This window comes from Drosophila melanogaster, chromosome 2L (genome assembly GCF_000001215.4).
Source record: "Drosophila melanogaster chromosome 2L".
NCBI classification, from domain to species: Eukaryota; Metazoa; Arthropoda; class Insecta; order Diptera; family Drosophilidae; genus Drosophila; species Drosophila melanogaster.
The window spans coordinates 17,998,082-18,018,481 of record NT_033779.5 but is presented as its reverse complement, the minus strand read 5'-3'; the positions used below and the strand labels follow the sequence as shown (position 1 = coordinate 18,018,481).

The window sequence follows — 20,400 nt, the reverse complement described above, 5'->3', positions numbered from 1 at the left end:
CGCTCGCCAAGTGCACTCCAAATTACTCGAATGATACTTGATGGTTGCAATCAGGAAAGAACCCCAACCGGCAAGCAGACTTCATTATTTTGATAGCAATTAGCAAATTGAGTTCTATAATATTTCTGTTGTCCGCTGCACAGCTATCCCTTTGAGTTGTTTTAATTTTATTGTTGTCTCATGTGTGGCGAAATGTTGTCAAGCAATTAGTGCAGCACGACTGGGTTTTTCCGCTATCGCCGGGGAACACTCTGCGTATGCTTGATATAGGAGTAATCACGTAGGTGAATCCTTTTTTGGTCTCGCTTTTTGTGCGAACACTTGGCATTGTAATTAACTTGGTGCATCCCTAAAATATCTGACCTCGGGGGAAAATTCAGCAAACGACTCTTTTTAGTTGAATACCGAGCAGCTGGTAAAACACGGATTCGCGGACACCACATACAGCATTCGGGAGTGAAAACATTTGGCAAACACCCACGTTGAACAAAGAGATATAAGAGTTGAATAAAGTATATGCGCATGCATAATACGAGAATAAAATAAAATGTTGTGAACTAGAAAAGATGAAACCTTTTTTATATGTAATATATGTAATATGTAATGGCTTAGAAATGCTCTATATAATACTTTTTTTTTTTGTATGGGATTGAACGTCACCCATAGTCCTAATTCCGTACAGCGCAAAAAAACATTTTTTAATGGTTTATAAAATTTACAAAAATTCATAAAATGCATTGTATACTTTTATCCAACCAATGAGATTTAAATTGGTTAGTTTCCGTGCAAAATACACATGGGAGAGTTTTTTGCAACTCCCAACAAAGTTGACATTACATATGGCAACGTTTAAGCGCGGGTTAGCTAAGCCTATGCCATTTGCCCATCTACACCCTCTTTAACGGCTCAATTATGTCTGCAATTGTTATGTTCCTGATCCATTTAACCTCATAGCCGGCGAAATGAACTGGAAACACAATTTCTGAGCGCCTGATTTCGCACACACACTCACACGCGAATGCCGGCGATAATCCAGATGATAATATTATAAATATGAGGGGAAATATGATACTTTAAGCTACAATACAGTGTTTTTTATGTTTATTTAGCAACGCTTACATAACCGGGCTACAAACCAATGACAAAGCCAGTTGAAAGTTTGGCCCCACATTGATCCATGTTGACAATTTTTGGCGGGTCGCGGAATATAAATAAAAATGCCAAGCTATTCGCATACTTTTACACTCGATTGCCCATTGCGTCGTGGTGTGTGGTCCCAAGTTCCAAGGATTGGGGGAAAGGAGATTTGTTTTCGGATTCGTTGCCGAAACAGTTTATTTTTATTGCCGCGCGGCGCGACTTCGATGCCATATCGATGGCGATGCCGCTCGGCAAGAGGCAAATGCACCCATTTGTCATTTGGACAACGAGCTGACAACAAGTTCAGTGCCACTTGTCATTGCTGAGCCGCGGAAAAATGCCCGGACAGCAGATATCCCGGTGGCAGTGGCTCTTTAAAATATACACAAACAAAAAGGGAGCTGGATCCCAAGCACCCCTTTCATCAAATTATGAAACCTTTTTTTTTGCGTAATGGACTGAACACACAAAGTGCTTTTAATTAAGCATCGATATGTGCTTAAATGTGAAATGCCCTTACATATTTAATTAAAAGGAAATGATATCCCGCTGCCATCTTCAAAGAGACTTTGTCCTCGTTTTTAATTGCGCATTTCATGCATTTTAATGCGACTGGCCACATAAAAGACAGCTCCCATAACCCGAAAGGAAATGTAATGAGCTCAAAACCAAAAAGAGAAATTTACACAAGCCAGGCGAAAATAAATAATATAAAAATGCAAACAAATTAAAAGCAAGGCAAACACATAAATTTTATATGGTTTTCAGCCGAAAAAAGAGCTCTCTGCCAGTACATTGATATGGAATTAAGCTCTCGGGCTGCTAATCAAATGTAAGCACATTTAATGTTTAAATAAACAGAAATGAGTTGATCTGGCGCAAATAGAACAGACGTAATGAAAAGGACTAAATGCTGAAAGGACCACAGCTGGCCTAAGCCTCAGTCCCAACATTTTTCTTTGATTAAGTCCCGCATAAATATTTATGTGCAGCAGCAACAAAAATGCGCATTTATTCCAAACAAAGTGGTATTTAATTGAGAAGTAAAATATAAGAAGCACGTGGTGGCAACGGCATAAAGATTGTGATTTCCATTCGAATACGAGATATCCTGGGTAAAATAATTTGTTTCCTGAAAATGTCTGAAATTAAAAAAAAAAAATAAAAAATAACCGAATGGAAATTAGTTTTAATTGCATCTTAAACTAACTAAAAAATCTTTCTGATTCAAAATGCAATAACAGAGTTTGCTGTGATGGTAGCGTTATTAAACGCATTTAAATCATCAACTCTTTAATTCCCCTCTTATTTCATGATCATAAAACTGTAAAATAAACTTCAATATGAAAGCAAACACATGCGATGTGCGATGCTTCTGTTCCCGACGAGGACGCCACTTGAAAAAATACCATAAATTGTGTTATTGAGTTAGCAGTGGGGCTCTCATCACCGAAAAAGCTGAAACAAAACACAAATACGGACCACGAGAGCCACTTTCAGACTTGGCAAACAAAACAAAGTCACCGAAGACCGAGAATTTGTGTGTATTTTGGTGGGGATATTTTTGTGTCTTCGTTTTATTTCTTTTGAAGTGCCACACAACCAAAACGGAGCACACAGCTTAGAGTATTTCGGCTTCTTTGGGGCATAATTCCCTTTAAAAACTTTAACGATTTTTAAATAATTTTTTATTGTCGAGAAATTCGCTGGGGTATGATTGGCATTCAAGAAGTTTTAAGTGCCAACATCGCGACTGTGCCTCACAAACTTTATTTGCGTCTTAGTTTAATTTCTGAGTTTATTTGGTTTGTTTGCAAAGTTGTATAAACGGTTGCGCCCATAAACCAATCTCAGTGGGGCCAACGACAAAACAATACATTTGCCATCATTAAATTAGCGACATAATTCCGTTAAAGCCAGAGTTGCGGCCATATTGGCAATTTAGCCTATGAATACCCGTGCTAAAAAACATGGACTTCAAGGACACTCCCTACCATTTTTTGTCCAGTTAATCCCATTGTTTGCCAATATTGCGTGGCAATATTTTTAAGCCGCATTTATGCGTTCGTTTATATTTAATTTGCATTCATAAATTTGCATAGGTCACCATTTCACTTCGGCAAAAACCAAAGTATAATAAACTTTTGCGTTTATTTTGCAGCATTTTGCACTGAAAAACCAGCGAAGTAAATGGCGCTAGGCAAATAAACTGGAACTGGGATTGAATTGTCACAGCTGCAATTTTTCAAATGTCAAATCAAAACAGAAAACCAATTACTTTCGATGATTAATTACCACATTCTGAGGAACAAATGCTGCAGACCGCAGAATGATTTTGATTGCGAACTGGGCTAACAGTTCGTTTGATTTATGATGCGATCAACCCTTTGCTGACAAGTCCCCGATGTGACGTGGCACTCATCCCATATTCCCAAAGGACCCCCAATCCAAAGTTTCCTGAACTTGGTCCTGCGACATGGAAATCACCTTAAAATTCATAAGTTAGTCCGGAGGGGGACAAGACAGCAAAATTTACTAAAGGTTCCTGGGGGCTCCAGGGAGAAACCGCAAGTAAAACAGCAGCTGCATGTCATTAAGTATATGGGAACCCCGGCGTAATCCTCACCACTTGGCGCCGCGCAACATGGCGGATGCGTAACGCGACCAACTTTTCAGCGCTTCATTTCTCGAACATTTAGAACACCCAATTTTTGGAGTATATGACACCTTTCCGCCGACACTGCGTTTTATTTAATATTTTTTGCCTATTTTTTTTTTTTTTTTGTTTAAAAGCTGCAGATTATGCGCACAAAAAGCGACAGTTTATGTATGAAATTATGCAAACCAGACCAGCAGACGATAATGATGGTGGTTTGAAATCCTGCGGCTGATGATGATTATTTTCCACAGTCAGGACTCTTTAAGTCCGTCAAGGCCGTCGCAAAAGTGAAAAAAGAGTTGCGCTTTGTTCAAAATAAAAGTGTTTTTTTTTTTTTTTTGGGATTTAATGATTAAAATTAAAAGTGAATTGTTATATGGCTGCATGGAAAATTCATATTTTAATTACAATTTGCTTCGGCCGTAAGTGACCCAAATTTAAATGTATAAAGAAAGAAAGGGTTCCTTTCAACCCTTTGGCAGCCGACAGTGTCCTCAGCTGCATGCCTGGTTGCATAATTATGATGCCAAACTGGTTCGCTGACCAGCAAGAAAAAGCATGCGAAAGGGAAAAACCCCAAAAGTCTAAAACCCAAGTTACTTGAGCATGACGAATGGCTTTGTTGAGTTTACCACTTTTTCAGGAGATTTTATTAAAAATTCCTTAGACACAGGTGCTGTTTGCAAAAGTTTCCAATTCTCCTTCTGCCAAATAATGGGATGGATGGTTTTATTTCTTTGGCGTTCTCTGTGTCCTTAACGCTGGTGAAACCTGTTGTCGAGGATTAAATATTAATGGCACCCATTAATATAATCTTCGGCCATCCGAAACCGATAAAATTTCCCTAATGTCGCGATATTTATTGGCTCTAATTTATGCTCGAGAGAAAGGAGCCCAAAATCAATAACACTTCTGTAATTACTCATTGATTTATTCTACTCAGCTATTCAGGGACGTATTTTCAGATTCTAGGAAAGTTAATTTTTTCGCGGAAACCGTTTTAAGCGAAACCCTCTAAGAGCGGAAGTATACGCGATCTGATATGTTCGCGAGTGCGCAGGTAGTGTTTGTCTTGCGGTTTCTGATTGGCAAGACATCCGAGCAGGTGTAAATCAATCTTAGCTCAGAGGTAACTACTCGTGTGCCTTGGAAATATAAAGATAAACAACAATATGCGTGGCCAATGGGAACGTTTTTCAATCGATTTATAAAATGCTTTTGGTAGTTGTACTTTGGTAGAACTGTATAGAATCATGTAAATTCATATTTATTAACATTTAGATCATATTTTTATAACTTTAAATATGGAAATTAAATACAAAAAAAAAATAGACAAGGATAAGATAAGGTAAATTTATTCATTTTGAGCAAATAAATATGGTTTTCCATCCATAGTTTTTTAACATGACACGTGGAAATTTAAAAATAAATATAATAAGTCTGCCCCATCCAACCCTTTTCTTCCCAAAAATAACAGTTTGAAATTTATTATCAAATGATATATTATAAAGTTATTATTATGGAAGGTACTGAATCAGGTTTGACCTCTTTCTTCTCTTTTTCGCAGCAATAAATTACGCATAAAATTAATTCCAGGTAATGTTATAAAAACAAAGTAAACAAAATCCAGGGATCCTTCGTCAAACTTACCCAATGCACAACGGCATGTAAATCGAAAATTACCAGAAATTGTCACTTTACATCACGCCTGCTGCAGGACCTATAAATCATACTGCACACACACTTATGCACGGGCGACACAGGAGCCACAATCTGGTCTAGTATTTTGGCAGCGCAGATCCTTTCGGGTATGAGTGTGCGAGTGAATATTCAAATCAGTTGCTGGCTGCCAATAAATGAAACTTGCCACACATCTCACTCACTGAGCGCACATACACAAACACACGCCCACACACACTCTTAAATTGTGTCGGGATATTTGAATGGTCCCGTGTATTTAGCAAATGAACCGTACTTTCTGTTCTGTTTAACTTTTTGGCAACCCGCACTAACCAAATATTACAGACTTTAGCACGGCAAAGCGATCGGCGAACGGGAATCAAGCTAAATGCCAGATGAATGGCACCGTCATTACGACTTTCGCAACTCTCGGGCTGCCAATTAACTCGCCCGATAATTTAATTACGGTTAGGGCCTCCAGGATTGGGTCCTGATGTGTTGCCAAGTCTTATCGGCCAGATCTGCGGCAGAGCAATCCTACGGATGAAATACGCTAAAATCACTGGGCTGATTAAGCCGAATCGAACTGCAATCCGCACTCTGCGCGAGCCAAACGTACACTGAAGTCGGCCGAAAGCGCGCTGAAAGTTAAATCGGAAGTCGAGAACGCGGCTGGAGCTTCCAACGGCTCGAGACAGTCCGAGCGGCACTTGCAACATGTTGCAAGTTCGTGTGTGACTTCGGGAATTCTATGTTGTTGAGTCCGGACTTTCGATCTTTGAATTTCTTTCGTTGTAGGGAGTTACTTCTGTTAGCATATTTTTTAATTTTATGTTAACCATTTAAGATACAAACATGAGAGAATGCTATAGTCGAGTTCCCTAACTTTTAGATGCCCCTTACTCAGCTAGTGGGAATACGAACGCGAAATTCGATCATTTTTCTGGGATATCGATGAATGTGAAAACATTTAAAAATTGTTCTAAAGTCTGGGCGTTAGAGTGGGCATGGCAAAAAGTTTTGTGTCTAATCGATAAGAATTAACAAGACTAATAAAATTATAAACAAATTTGATTTGGGCGGTTTGTCGTTAGAGTGGGCGTGGCAACAGGGCCAAAAAATCTGTGCTGCGTCTATGTCTCTAGAATCTGTCCGCTTAATCACAACCTTCTTGCTTTTATAGTTCCTATGATTCTTTCATACGGCCGGCAAGACAGGCGAACATAGCCAGATCTACTCGGTTTTGTATCTTAATTAAATGGAAATTCCTTCTATTTGTTTCAACGAATCTAGTGTACCCTTTTACTCCACGAGTACCTGGTATAAATAGTACTTCTTAGGGTGACAATCCTAAGCAAATATCCAATTTGGAAATCATGGAAATCGGACAATGATTGTTGGCGCGTTGAAATGGTACTTTTTATCGCAGTGTGACCTTTGGCACTTAAAATACTGGTATTGTGTCCTGGAACTTTCAAGATTTTTTGACATATGTTCAAACAGCTTTCTTGTAAATTTGCAAATAAAAAGCAAGGAAACGGGTTCAACTGAATTTGTAAAAAGTTGTAAGTTCCAAGGCAGAATTCATTGGTAGTATTAAAACTGCAAAAACAGGTGCGATTTCAAATGGGTGATTCCAGCGACTCAGACTCTTCTACTGAATGGGAGCAGAACACTAGGGTTATTTCCTTACCCTTTTCCAGAAACCGTTCACATTTGAGCTCTCGCCTCAGTTACCTGGTAAGTTCATGTTCACCCAGCTCTGAAATCTATTGATAATACACTTTATGGAATAGGTGGGACTTCAAATGGAAAACTTCAGGACCTCGAATAATTCTGGAGTATCACAGCGAATCCATAACACCGGGCCCACTCCCGTACTCGCGCCCTCCGGATTAAGATCCCGCTTACTCAGCGGTTCCTCTGTAAGTTATTGTTCTAGCCAGGTCCCACCCAGAATCCATTGGTTACATTACAACATCATTTAATAGGAGCGGAATCCAAATGAGTATTACGGAGACTCGGACTCCTCAAGCAGCAGCAGATCTATCGACAGAACCCCATTCCTGGTAAGTTCTTGTTCGTTCATCTCGATCCGGAATCCATAGGTTTTAATAGCTTTAACTTTGTTGTGCAGTTGGAGTATTCCAGCGACTCAGAGTCGTCTAGTTCCAGTGATAGTGAAAGCTCATCGACCAGCATTAGCTTCGATAGCAGTATGAGCTCCACCGAATCATCAACACCAATGGGACATACAGAATCCTCAGATTCAAACGAGGATTCTCCTCCCAACAAACGGATCAAATCAGATGACGAGGAGTCCAAGAAATCTGTCTTGCCCTACAACTGCCCTGTGTGCCTGGAAGATGTCCGCGAGAAGCTACCAGTGTCCACCAATTGTGGCCACGTTTTCTGCAAAGCGTGCATTAAGAGAGCTGTCGACACTGGCAGGGTATGCCCATTGTGCGGAGTGGATGAGCCCGAATTCCATCGTATTTTCTTGTAAGACGTGATATGGCAGAAAGCATACTAAACTAAAAATACCACGGTTTTAAATACCACAAATAGACTTGTGGCATATACTTTCGAAAGACCGTAACACAATATTCACACCTAAAGAAACTGTTGCTCCATTATAACAACGCAAACAAAATCTTATCCCAGGCAACATACTCAAGAAACACAATGCAATCGAAAACTTTCAGCTGAGAAACTAAAACTCAAATACAAGACAGACAACTTTGGCCATAAAACATGGCGCAAGGACACACTCGCATACTTGCAGGAAACCCCGGAAAAATGGAAGGCAAGCAATGAAAATTCCGACCTACCGCAATAAATTCCGCGGAAAAACAAAGCAAGTGATGCCAAAATAAGAGTGAAATGGCCAGCTCACACACACACATGAATGTAAATGAAGTGGAATCACCACCTCAGAAAAACTCAGGGACACCTCAGACACGGCCCTGTAAATCGCGCTTATCCAAAACACAACATGGCATCAGGAGGCATTGGAGATTCAGTTTCATTTTCATTCAAAGATTGAATAATAGAAGGGGGTGTTCCATCCCTACCCCAACAACCTTTGACCTGACACAATGCTCTACATTCTATGTTTTTGTTCGAGTTGCGCGTTCGAATCGCGACTGCGCAATAAACCTGATGCCCCAAACAGCTGTTCTAGGCAAGACCTAGGACAACATTTGCATCCTTAACTGGAGGCTGGCCATCCACGTTTACATTGACGTAATCCACTTGCCAGGTTGGATCTATTCGGTGTTGAGATATATCACAAAGCAGTTCCTTTTGTACTTTAATTCATTTTATTACTGAACAGCTTATAATAAAAATTCTTTATGTATACGAGAGCTTAGTTGGTTTAGCCCCGGCCAAGGCAAAAAGGAATTCGAACAGCAACATATTTCTCCAGCAGTCTTTTCCAGAAGGTTGATCTTTAAATTGACTTGTTACCGCTTGCTGCCGTATTAATGCCTATGATAGCGGGCGCTTCACCAGCCGCAAGGACACGAGCTGCAGCCACCACAAGGACCACATGGACCACAGCAAGGACTACAGCAACCTCCACAGGGACCACATCCGCAATAGGGAGTTCCTCCCATCAAAGGAGCCAGGCAGCCGGGTGGGCAGGGTCCAACGTAGAAGGGATCGAAGCTGCAGCAAAGCATCAGAACCATCTTGAAAGTTTGGATTTGGTAAAGGACACTGGAATCTCTTCTAAAATCTGCAGGAGGGGCTCAAAAGGTACGGCTGCAACCATTCAAAACGGGGTTTGTTATTAACAAAACATTACCAAATATTTAAAAATTACTATAGGGAACAAAGCAATTTTACAATTTTTAAATTGTATAACTTTTTTATTCAATTTTAACGAACTAGAACGTACCTGGGATTTTTTTTCCTGCTGAAGAAATACGTTGAAGTTAATCCTTGGCTACGAATTTAGAATTTTTGTTCAATTTTTCATATTGTTTTTTTTTGTGTTTTATTTTACGAAAGAGATGTGTTCAGTCCAAGCTGTTCAAAATGAATGAGCTCTCTAGGTTTCGAATCCCACAAAGCCCACAAGATGAGTGAAGTTTATTTCCAAGGCCAACTAGAGAAAACTAAAAATTTCCTTTTTTTTGCTTTCTATTCGACATAGTTGCTGACTAGATCCTACTCCTCTTCGGTTAATTCTGCCGCTGGCGGTGTTTCAGGTTTTACTACTACCGGTTCCGAGTCCTTTTTATCCTTTTCGTCTTCCTTGGAGGAGCCCTCGGAATTATGTTCACTGCCAAACTTAGGAAGCAATGGTCCTACAAAGGCACATGCCTTGCCTCCAATACTTTGTACCACGGAGCAGGCGCCATCCATGCGATCGCCCTCTACTAGAGGAGTTTCGCCCTCGACGGCGGACAGCTGATCCGCCACTGGACCACCGCGCCTCACAAGGTCAGCGATCGGATCACGGGTTTGGTTTAACACCCTGCCACCCACTTCAGTTAACGAACGGGAAACTACCATAAACAGGGCCACTATGCCCGCAACTCCGATGGCCGTGTGAACCATTTCCATATCTTGGGCAAAGGAGCAGGATCTTCTGGAGGATCAGGAGGGTCGATGTCGGATTTTTCGATCGACCACGATGACAAATAATTCTAGGGCTACTCTCCAGCCATCGCCGAGATGGTATTATAGGTCGAACGGGCCAAGTTTCGGATACTTCGCGAAATTTCATTTATCAGGTAGTTAATGTCATCCGAACTGACCACCTGCTCCTGGTCGACATGGTGCTCCGGCGTTGAATCGTTTACAATCAAGACTATTTTACGAACGGGCTGAATCATGCCGGATACATCGATCACGGGCTCCGACACATGGTGATCAACCAGAAATGCCTGATGCATGATGATCACCAATTGGCGGATTACTGGCACCACGCGATCGAGGACGTTGATTGCCATTGGGGCCAGTACGTGGTGTACCACGTGATCCACAGACGAGGACATGACCAAGAGACTTGAATTTTGAATTTAGAAAACTATTTTCACACAATTTGCGACCTGATAAACTAAAATTCCCAGGAGTTCTAATTTGAAATCTAAGCCATTTCGATTGGAATATTTATATTATTTCCCCAGCAATATTCAACAGTTTGGTGACGATGAATCAATTTTATTATTTCTCTACATAGATGTGTGCGAGGCTAATTGGTGTGCAGTTTCAAAGTTCAACTATATTTGTTCCCGCCGTTATTCTTGCATTTTATACAGGTACTCGTCTCGTCAATAGCTGCTATAGCAACGACTGTGCCAGCCACCGGGGGTGTATCCTTTGTAAATGTCGAAGTTGCACGGACATACTGCGCATCTCGGATAGGGGCCAATGTAGAAAGGGTTTATGGCCGGAGTCCAAGGACGACTTAAGTAAACCATTTTCAGCACTCGAAAGAAGTCTGCAAATCTTATTTTATAAATACATCTCCCACATTTTCTCTTTCGAAACTCACCGGAAATGGAAGAGAAAAATGAGAAATTTAAACAAATGTTTGACCAGAACAACACGTTTCGTGCTTGAAATTTGAATGAAGAAAATGCGTATGTACGCTTATGTGTTATTTTGTTGACATTTAAATCAAGAATGCTGGTTTAAATTTATTTGACTTCATTTTAGATAGATCATAAGAAAATGAATTAATTTTATCTGTATTTTTTATCCACAGTTATTTTGTGCTAAAATAGAAAAGAGCTGGTAATTTGAGGTTAATATATATTATTATTGTTTTTATTATTTATAGATATTCATTTTATTTATTTATTATTATTATTAATTTTTTTGAAATATAATGTTACAATATGACGGTTCGATGCCCAGGAGATGATGAGCTAAATGGGTTTAGCTCAAGATGTTTGAAGATATTAGCAACACACAACAAGGTTGTGTGTTCAGCACATCTCCAAAGGACTCCTGGTTCATTTTTGCAGCTTTGCCTTTTTCCCCACTACTTCTGTTCCCGGAGCTTCGGTTCTTTTTGGGCTTTCTGGTCCAGTGGTTGCTTCGCCGCGTCCTTGTTGGATTGTGGGGCGGGATTGCATCGGGGTAGTTGGGACTCCGGGCAAACTCCGCACTCCGGAACCGTGCAGTGGCCCTCCTCCAAGCAATCGGGGTCACAGCAGGGCGGATCGGGTCCAATGTAGCCCGGATTAAATATGCAAGGCATGCTGCAGCACCTCCACTGAAAACGAAGGTCGAGGCAGATGGCAGTGGCAAATTGGGTCCCACTTTATAGATTTTGTGAATTTACATAGATGCTAACTGGGTGCAATTTTCGGGCCGAGTGAGGCTCATAAATGTTCTCATTTCCATGGGTATTGAAACACAATGGAACGGGTAACTAGATGCCCGAGTTGCGCAAATCTCTAAACAAAGCTAGTTAATTTCGTACTAGAATCGATGCGAATAGCTCCCACATTGAACTCTATCTCCCAAAATCCGAATCAAAGTCCAATCGCCCTTAAAATCACCGGTTAGTGCGTGCAGAACGCTTATAATTATTTCATAATCGGGCAACACTTCAGTTTTATGGTGACAAAAGCCAGCGGAAAGATAACTGCAACTGCAGGCCATCGAAACTGGGCCACAAATGGCTGCAGGCACAAATATGGAATTTAAGTTGAAATTAATGAATAATTAAGCTGCTTTGGGCAGACGCTCGCAGCGGAAGTACAGCATTTGCATAGCTAACACAATGAACTACATACGGCCGGACAAGACTTGGCCGTTCATAAATTAGATATGCAAATGTAAATGCGAATGGAAAACTAACGGCAATTCCTTTGTCAATTAATCAATCAATCAACGCAGCCGCTCGCTGCGATCCAGAAAGCGATGCGGAAATCACTTGTCCCACATATGTACCTCTGCCCCCGCCCAGAAACTCCATCCATCGCCATTTCCCCCTGGCCACTGCATCTAGCTGCATCTGGCTGCATCTCCATTCATCTACATCACGCATGCCAATTTGCCTCAGCACGGTTTTTGATTGCCCGCTAAGTTCGGAGCGTTGTGAGCCCCCATCGATGCTTATCCCCCGGTTTTAAGGCGATGGCAGAGTCATTAGCATCAAAGGGCCATGGTGATATGACCAGCGCTCCTGGCAGCTCATCTGCACTGTGGTCTTTGCAGTGACCCAAAGAGTTTGAACCGAAGTGCTTTGACTTGGGTTAATTTGTGGGCTTTCAGCTTGGAAAGTATAAAAGTTTCACATGCATTGTTCAAGCACACAAAATACCGACAAAAAGACCGAAAAGGGTTTATTTTAATTAAATTGGATGTGATAAATCGAAAATAGTGATGTTTATGATTGAGGTAGATAGCATAATTTTAGTCAACACTTTAAGCTTATCATTATCATTAAAATATAAATAATTTTTCGGATTCGACCCACTGTGCAGCGTTGTCGGCTTTCAATGTCGCCGGCTGCAGCCATCAAAGTCGTGTGCACTATTTGTGTAATTTATATTCAAAGCGTAACGCGGTGCGTCGACTGCGTGTGTAGGTGGGTGGGGAAATGGGCGGTAAGTGGGTGTTGGGGCGGAGTGCTAGGGGGACGGTTCACTTGGTGGTTTTGGGACCGGTCACTCCGAGCAAACGGACTCTAGTGCCACTGAACTAAGTGCAGTCACGCGAACTGCTTTTAAGTGGCATAAGCAGAAGAACCCAATTCCTGCATAACCAATGAAGTTAAATATATTAGCTTACTCATTTTATTGCTCAGTTCTATAGACTAATAGTTTGAAACTAATGTGCAAAATCAATTAATTATTAAGAGATTCGAATGAGAAGCTCCTGTAACAACACATAACTCTCAGTGTAACCCTTAGATAGAACCCATCCACACTGCGACATTGTCTATCCGACTTCCGTTTGTCGGACGTAGTTCTATTACTTCTTGGATTCCGTTTCTGTTTTTAATAACTCAAGTTCGAACCCAAGTAGGCACACTTGTGCCGTCGTTACTGTTTGAGAAATGTATTGGAGGCCTGACAAAGTGACCGGAAGATGATACTGCAATAAAAAATGAGCACCCACGCAGCGACATGGAACACCATAGAGTGTTTGGCTTGGAAATAGAAAACCAAGTGCTGGAAATGAACATGAACCATGTTTTATATGCTCTGTGAGTTGTTGGATTTTCACTACTCGTAGTTTTTCTTCTTTTTCGTTAGCCATTTATTTACAAATGAACAATATTTATGGCCTCTTTTTGAAAGAGTTGCGCGGTCTGTGTGTATATATTTTGGGTTCCTATGCGATGGGGCCAGACTTCCGTCACAGCCAAAACATGGAAACGATCTGTTCATACTGAACATACATAGTTGTGTCTATTATTTTGTGGTTTTATTTCGGTTTTATGCGCGGAGCGTACCAAACATCGATTATGAATTACAAACTCTAAACGGATGGCAATCAGAAATGGTTTTGCTGAATAAATAATTCTAATTTGCCAGCAATTATGGGCTGTCAAATACGATTGTCCACTGATATGTTTTCGATGGTCGCGGAAAGTGTGAACTGAAGAACAATTAATAAATTTATAGTTTTGTGGTTACCGGAATGAAGTTTAAATGAATAACATTTTGGGTTCGGTTGACGGATTTGTCTAAGCTCATTACAATTGAGTTTTGCTTATGCTATCCAAAAAATGAGGTTTCAAACTTTATTGTATACTCTTAAAAACAGACTGGCTTGGGCATGAATTCTTATATGTTAATCCGGCAAAATATCCATGGATACGAAATCTAGATCTTCGAAAGCCAACTGGATTTATGGCTGTATAAGTAGCTAAAATTATTCCCAGCCTCTTATTACATCTAGCAAGTTGCAATTAGTGTTGTCACGGGAAGAATTTATGAGGAGCAATTGCAGAGGCTAAAACAGGAACCCTAAACGACGGCACTTAAGCGATCATAACTTTGCCCATGATAAATCGAACTGGAATAGCCTGCAGAAATTCCAGATTCTGGCCATGCAAAGCAATTGGACAAGTGGACAAAGGCGGTTACAAAGGCGAGGAAGTGGCCCAAAGAACCTCGAGCAGCTGCTGCCGCTGAAAGGCGAGACCGCTGAATGAATTGGGCTGTCGTTGTCTTGGCAATCAGCGCTACCGGGCATAGAAAGTTAACACACCCGAAACCGGCTTCGGTTTCAGTCGATGCAGCCAGTTGAATTTGCCAGTTGATGCACTGCAAAAATCTGCTCTCTTCTATACATAACTGGATATAGAACATCTATACATAAAAATCCATTTAATACAAAGCTAGATCAGTTTTAAGGCGTATTTAATAAATTTAAAAATTAATTAAATTTATAGAACAATTCTTTACTAGTCTATCTCTAGTTTTCTCAGTGCTCCAAAGTTGCTGCTTGCCAGTCACAAGTGGCAGGTTGCCAGTTGTCGCTGCCGCAAGAAACTTGCCTCCATACTGCGGCGGATGTGAGTTCCTGGGGTAGCAAGAGGAGCAACTGGTGGAGAGGGGCTTCTAAGCGTTTAGCTTGGCTTTTGCCTCGGTTCGCTGGCCCCGCGGAGCGCATCCAACTTCGAATTGCCGCAATTGCGTGTCGACCACAATCTTAACCAGCTGAAGAAGCGACTGAAGGAGGCGAAAAACTTTGAGCCAACAAGGATACACTGGAAAAGAATTATTCAAAGTTACATATTTCGAGAGATGTTAGAAAAAAGAATATTGTCATTGGGAAAAACCAAAATTATTCTATTTACTTTCTTTATAATATTAAAAATGTTGCTTCATAAAAGTTTGCTCTTTAGAATTACCTTTAATTTAAAAGAAATGTGGGCTTTCAGTGTCAACTTGAGACTTTAAGGGAAACGGGGTGTTCGGTCAGGTTCCGTCCCCACTTGAAGCTGTTTTCTATATTCTCCTGCCTGCCGCTGTCTGTTTCCTTTTTGCTTTTAATGAATAAGTTGGAACACCTGTTCGTCGTTCGTCTCCTGTCGAGATCTCCGTCCGTCCGAGTGTCTTGGAGCTCTGGTTCTGCTGCTCAAGTGTGACGGCGCTTGTGTGTTCTATCTCTGGATCGGACTTGGTCATTGTTAATACCCCTTGACCCAGGGTGCATTCGGCTGACAAGTAAACTGAGCAAATTTGTGCTAAAGTTAAATTTTGGAAAGATAGAATGAAAAGAAAAATATTCTAAAATAACTAAATAATAATTTTTAATAATAAAGCAGCACAAATTGCAGTCAAAACGCCATAATGTCAGACTAATTCTAGATCATTTTTCTTGTGAGTCGTAAGAATCGTAACATTTTTATTCCCGCGGAACTGGCTTGTCTGCATTTGATGCTTTAATTATCCAGTTGTTTGCCGAGAAAAGCAAATAGAGTCAGCCAAAGCTGAAGCTGAAACCAAAGACTCAAGACTTAAGTCAATAAATAACCTGTTTGAATATCATTACGCATAAATCTGAGCCAATGCATGGCCCCTGTAATCTTCATTCATTAAATCGGGCTCACCTGAAATCGAGAGCCGAGACATTGACACCCGAGGAAAAGGATGTAATGGGAGGGGGGGGGGGGGGGGTGGTGAATGGGAGTCAATGCCACGACAAGTGCCGGCCACGTCAAGTGGCAAAATTAAAACCAATTTCCCAGGGACTCTGCCGTATCACTTGCTCATCAGGAAAAAATAAGAGAACGAAGAAGTGAAGAGTCCTCCACACACGAGTGCTGCTGCTGCAATGACGTTGGAAGGGAAACAATGCGAAAGGCGGCCCAAGAGCACAACGAGATAATTGTAATGAAGAAATTCGCAGCATAATTGATGGAGGAGGGGCTCCGCAATTCACAGTAGCCCGGGAAGTTCAGATACTTGAGCTCTGATGATGCATCGACAGTCGTGTATGCCCCATCACCCCATCATATGGGGCCCCTTGGCCGCACCCACATTTTCAGCCGCCCTGAATGCAAATTGCATTTCTCGTTCGAGAGCTAAAAGTAATTTCGATTGCAATTCTTTCTTTGCCACTGGCTGCTGTTGTAAGTGAATTTTATATGAAGGTGGCTCGATTTATATGGCATTACGTAAGATTCAATTTTCCAAAGCTCGTACAGTGAGAAAAAATAAAATGCTAATGTGCACACATTACCGATTAAATGTCTGCATAACACCGTTTCTACAAACATTAATTACGCTGGGCAAACAAAATATGATATATTTTAGTCGTACAAAGCAGAAGCAAAAAAAGTCAGTTTGGCGTTTAAACTTTGTTTAATAAATAAACAAGCTGATAGTTATATAATACACAAAATGAAATATTTGTTATTTGCTTTCAAAAGTGTGAGATTAATTAAGTTTGATGTATTCTTTTTTTTGTAAGCATACGCAGTGCAATTCCCACTTATTTCCCACTTGTTAATGAGGCTTTCCAAGATATTTAGTAATTGAAGGATTTGCCAGTGGTAATTAAAGAGGCGTGCAGCTAATTCAATGTCGGAAATCAAAGCACTTTTACTGTCGCACTCTCCTTGGACAATTATGTGGCACGACATGAGCTCACGGCTCAGCAAGTTTTGTGGCAAATAATTTTCTTCTGTCTGCAGTTTTCATCAGTATTTTTTCTATATATAAGTACTACTTGTATTTATATTTGAGTTCCATTTTGCTGCCACTGCAGACATTTTTAATAAGTTGCCTGGCAGCCGTTGCACGTCTCACTTCGGCAACAACAAACAGTGCAGCTGCCAAGTTGAAAATGAAATTCGTGGCACGAATAGATTTTCAAACATATATGAGAACGAAAGAGAGAGCACGTCGGCAATGACAGAAATTCGAAAATGAAGCAATTTACTTGTATATTTGATACAATCCCCCGTTCTCGGACAGTTGTCAGCGATCTGGGAACGCGAATCGGAATGGGAAAGTGGAAAATGGGGCAGCACTGGCCAGTTGGCGGGCTTATTAAGTGGTTTCCCCAGCCGGACAACCACCCTTCGTGGTTGGATAATTGGCAAGCATAGTTCAGGCCCTCAATGGATTCCAGCTTAAATACCAGCTTTAATGGCCAGCAATTATCGAGTGTTTGTTGCTTATAATTGCATACAAGTAGGAGAAAGTAATAGATTATAATCATCACTTATTTATCAGTGGAAATTATTTTATATTTTTTCGAACAGAGCAGAACCAATTAAAATATTTTCAGTACAATAAGAGAGCAATTTATGCATGGTTATGGATTTTAGGTTATGGATCCAATAAACCAAAACGATAGAAAACGGTTTCCGCCCACGCCACTAAAACTAACCTAACATGTTGGGCCTTTCCTATTTGGTGACTATTAAAGTAGATGACATCCAGTTGAAAATTTTGTCACTAAGAGAAGAGAAGTGAACCCTTTAGACCGCCACGAGCCAAACTTGTTGAAAGTTTCGGCTGCATGGCCCAAGAAACCAATAAAGAAAACTAAGGGAAAAGTGCCGCAAAAGCTGCCATAGACCTACACTGCTATATACATCTGCACCATATACACTATATATACCTTGGGCAATATGGCGGAAGGTTGGCTTAATGGCTCGATGCTGGGGACCGGGCCTTAAAGGATGGCACAAATAATGAAAGCGCGACGCTAATACTACGTGCAAAATGGTTCTGGCTGCACACGCTGCGTATACGTTACGTTGGCGGGCTTATGCAATGCAATTTTCATTTACATAAATTTTGATGTTGTCTCTGCGAATTGCTCGGTGTGCGGGCGTGTTGGTCCCCGAAAAATTAAACAACACAAGTTTAGCAGGCAAACTTTTACCCCGCACACAGTCTTTTATGTCAATTTGCTGGGAAATTACCTTTTTGTTAATAGTGGAAGACGCGAACTTCCCGGCGGAGCAAACATTAAAAGTAATTCAAATGTTGTAGCGCCACAAACGTTGCAAGCAGCTTAGTGTAGGGCAACAATAAATGCTTATTTAACTAATTTTGCAACACGTATGCAAATATTTACAATGCAACAGCTGCATATATAGAGAGGGCCGACTTCAAAATTTGGTCTAGATAGATAGAACAAATATTTTCAAAGTACTTTTTTTTTTTAATGTAAAAAAAAAAAAACAAGAAAAAAACGCTATAGCCGAGTTTGACGACTGTCAGATTACCCTTTAGTCAGCTAGTAAGAGTGCGGAAAAGAAATTCGAAAGTTATTTTTTAATATCTTTAGCCGTTGGCCAGAAAAATAAGAAAATACTCTAAATTCTAATTTGGGATAATGCTTAATGCGATTTGAAGGCTGTATGCTTTCTTAGTTTCCTAAAACCGATCATACTGGTATTCCGATAAAAAAAATATATACTATCGTAGCATAAATGGTTGAAAACGAATGTTTCACTATAGTAATTAATGTTCTTTATTCTTTAATAATTTGTAAGCCCATTAAACAGTACAGTAACCCACATATCCCATAGGCAACCCTCGCTTTTGTGGCTTGCCTGGTAAGTTGGGATGTCTGGCAAACGACTGCCATTAAAGCCTGTTGTTTAGTTTTTAGCTACTTCCCACGTGAGTTTCCCATTTTCACAGCGCCCACCTCAACAGAAGCCGGAAAACCGCGTGTCGGCTGCGGGTGTGAAAAATAAGAAGAAACCTGGTGGGTGGTGGGGAAAACTTTGCGTCTGACACTTGGGGGTAACACTTAAACGTTTTGCTTTTATGGACACTTTTGAGCTGATTAATTGCCAGCTTCGACTTAATGCCTAATTAGCGTTTGTTTGTCCGCCGATCAACTGAAGACCCGCCATCAACACCTGACATGGGCGCGAAATTTCACACTTTCGATGAGGAAATGCAAACAGCGAACGAGGCACTTAATTAATCTTTGCTTACTCACAGAAGGAAATTATATTAAGGCTGGCCAAGCGGAGAAATAATCGAATATTTCGATTGGTTCAATTTTTTCAGCACATAAAAGCCATGCTTGATGGGGAAATTGTGTGTTTAAGCTTCTGGCAGGACTTCGCTTAAGCCTCCTCCTTGATCGCGTATACGCCATGTTGTGCCTTTGTAAATAACTGAAGCCTATTAAATGTCTTTGCTGGACACATTTAATTAACAGACACGAACAACTTATAATTGCCACTCACTGAACGTTGCAGTGAGGTAATTGTTTCTTTTCAAGACTGAAATACTGAAAGGAATACTGACTGAGTGACCGCCTGGCGTTGCGTGCGAATATAAATATTTTGCAGGCAGGAATATTAATTACCGCAACATGCGATTTTCCACCGCTCTCGAAAGGCAACATGCCATTAAGGGTTTCTGGCTGCCCGAGAGTGGGAAATGCGCTTGTCAGTTTATGTCGGAGAATAATTAAAAAGCCACACCGACAGTTTCGACCTTTGCATTTTTAAAAACCAATTCGAGCCCTCCGTCCAGGGTCACTAATCAACAAAAACTATTTATGGACAGCCTCCGCTTGTAGTGGATTTCCAGGTCAAGGCCAAAGAAACTTGGCCAGATTGTGCTGCCAACAAACAGCGAAACACACAGACATTAGAAAGTAACTAACTAAATGTCAAAAAATAACCATGCTTACGTACTAATTATAGTTTGCTCGGCTTCAGCTTGAGCCTAGTTCATATATATTTATGGCTTATTGCAGCCTACTTCCAGGCGTCGGTTGTCCATAAAAATTAAATAAAAATAAAATAATCAAAGCAGCACCATTCCGTAGTGCAAACTGTGCTGTTTACTTTAATAATTTTAATTAAAAAGAGGGCTCTTTTGCAAATAAGGAGCCCGGCCCAAAAGGACCGCAATCAAATGGCCAAGTGTCCAATTCGCGGCTCATTGCCATAAAAGGACTCTCTACGTTTGAGGACGTGCACTGTTGACTGCAGAAGGCCCGAATCG

At 40.8% G+C, this 20,400-nt stretch overlaps 7 protein-coding genes and 2 long non-coding RNA genes across 12 annotated transcripts in view, besides 2 other annotated features; 1 reads left to right on the top strand and 8 right to left on the bottom strand.

Moving 5' to 3' along the window:
• The window catches only part of rdo (reduced ocelli), a 57,867-nt gene extending 51,765 nt beyond the window's left edge, over positions 1-6,102 (bottom strand). For both annotated transcript variants that reach the window (NM_001299095.1, NM_136017.3), the window contains exon 1: positions 5,450-6,102. The gene's annotated coding sequence lies outside the window, so the exon portion shown is untranslated. The remainder of the gene's footprint in view (positions 1-5,449) is intronic.
• Positions 6,103-6,336: 234 nt separating this feature from the next.
• Positions 6,337-6,737: a mobile genetic element.
• A 269-nt stretch (positions 6,738-7,006) lies between these two features.
• On the top strand, positions 7,007-8,839 carry elfless. Of its 2 annotated transcripts, none has more exons than NM_001169532.1 (4): positions 7,007-7,219; positions 7,276-7,404; positions 7,471-7,548; positions 7,617-8,839. In NM_001169532.1, exons 1-4 carry the CDS (start codon positions 7,106-7,108, stop codon positions 7,983-7,985), a joined length of 690 nt encoding a protein of 229 aa, NP_001163003.1. In that variant the 5' UTR covers positions 7,007-7,105; the 3' UTR covers positions 7,986-8,839. The 2 variants fall into 2 exon arrangements, with proteins under 2 accessions (NP_001163003.1, NP_609860.2); NM_136016.4 differs by having other exon boundaries at positions 7,617-8,572.
• Positions 8,788-9,529, bottom strand: CG31740 (uncharacterized protein). The gene is made up of 2 exons (NM_165235.3): positions 9,384-9,529; positions 8,788-9,247 (listed from the first exon to the last, which is right to left on the bottom strand). Exon 2 carries the CDS (start codon positions 9,172-9,174, stop codon positions 8,989-8,991), a length of 186 nt encoding a protein of 61 aa, NP_724084.1. The 5' UTR covers positions 9,175-9,247; positions 9,384-9,529; the 3' UTR covers positions 8,788-8,988.
• On the bottom strand, positions 9,520-10,547 carry CG42634 (uncharacterized protein). The gene has a single exon (NM_001169531.1). It carries the CDS (start codon positions 10,486-10,488, stop codon positions 10,144-10,146), a length of 345 nt encoding a protein of 114 aa, NP_001163002.1. The 5' UTR covers positions 10,489-10,547; the 3' UTR covers positions 9,520-10,143.
• CG42635 (uncharacterized protein) lies at positions 9,520-10,547 on the bottom strand. 2 transcript variants are annotated; one of them, NM_136015.2, is made up of 1 exon: positions 9,520-10,547. In NM_136015.2, exon 1 carries the CDS (start codon positions 10,052-10,054, stop codon positions 9,656-9,658), a length of 399 nt encoding a protein of 132 aa, NP_609859.2. In that variant the 5' UTR covers positions 10,055-10,547; the 3' UTR covers positions 9,520-9,655. The 2 variants fall into 2 exon arrangements, with proteins under 2 accessions (NP_609859.2, NP_001286023.1); NM_001299094.1 differs by having other exon boundaries at positions 9,520-10,156.
• A 92-nt stretch (positions 10,548-10,639) lies between these two features.
• CG42659 (uncharacterized protein) lies at positions 10,640-11,122 on the bottom strand. Its single transcript, NM_001201906.2, has 2 exons — positions 10,989-11,122; positions 10,640-10,934 (listed from the first exon to the last, which is right to left on the bottom strand). The coding sequence occupies exon 2, from the start codon at positions 10,912-10,914 to the stop codon at positions 10,765-10,767; it is 150 nt and encodes a 49-aa protein (NP_001188835.1). The 5' UTR covers positions 10,915-10,934; positions 10,989-11,122; the 3' UTR covers positions 10,640-10,764.
• A 143-nt stretch (positions 11,123-11,265) lies between these two features.
• Positions 11,266-11,855, bottom strand: CG5693 (uncharacterized protein). Its single transcript, NM_144325.3, has one exon. The coding sequence runs from the start codon at positions 11,697-11,699 to the stop codon at positions 11,481-11,483; it is 219 nt and encodes a 72-aa protein (NP_652582.1). The 5' UTR covers positions 11,700-11,855; the 3' UTR covers positions 11,266-11,480.
• Positions 11,856-14,865: 3,010 nt separating this feature from the next.
• lncRNA:CR44605 (long non-coding RNA:CR44605) lies at positions 14,866-15,114 on the bottom strand. The gene has a single exon (NR_124350.1). It is a non-coding gene; the product is annotated as a long non-coding RNA:CR44605 (long non-coding RNA).
• Positions 15,115-15,398: 284 nt separating this feature from the next.
• On the bottom strand, positions 15,399-15,635 carry lncRNA:CR44604 (long non-coding RNA:CR44604). Its single transcript, NR_124349.1, has one exon. It is a non-coding gene; the product is annotated as a long non-coding RNA:CR44604 (long non-coding RNA).
• Positions 15,636-18,607: 2,972 nt separating this feature from the next.
• Positions 18,608-18,678: a mobile genetic element.
• Between the last annotated feature and the right edge of the window lie 1,722 nt (positions 18,679-20,400).

Coding starts and splice junctions, on each gene's coding strand:
- elfless (NM_001169532.1), top strand. CDS start 7,106: ATGGGTGATTCCAGCGACTCAGACTCTTCTACTGAATGGGAGCAGAAC. Junction 7,220..7,275: donor GCTCTCGCCTCAGTTACCTG/GTAAGTTCATGT, acceptor TTTATGGAATAG/GTGGGACTTCAAATGGAAAA. Junction 7,405..7,470: donor GCTTACTCAGCGGTTCCTCT/GTAAGTTATTGT, acceptor ATCATTTAATAG/GAGCGGAATCCAAATGAGTA.
- CG5693 (NM_144325.3), bottom strand. CDS start 11,699: ATGCCTTGCATATTTAATCCGGGCTACATTGGACCCGATCCGCCCTGC.
- CG42659 (NM_001201906.2), bottom strand. CDS start 10,914: ATGGTTTACTTAAGTCGTCCTTGGACTCCGGCCATAAACCCTTTCTAC.
- CG31740 (NM_165235.3), bottom strand. CDS start 9,174: ATGGTTCTGATGCTTTGCTGCAGCTTCGATCCCTTCTACGTTGGACCC.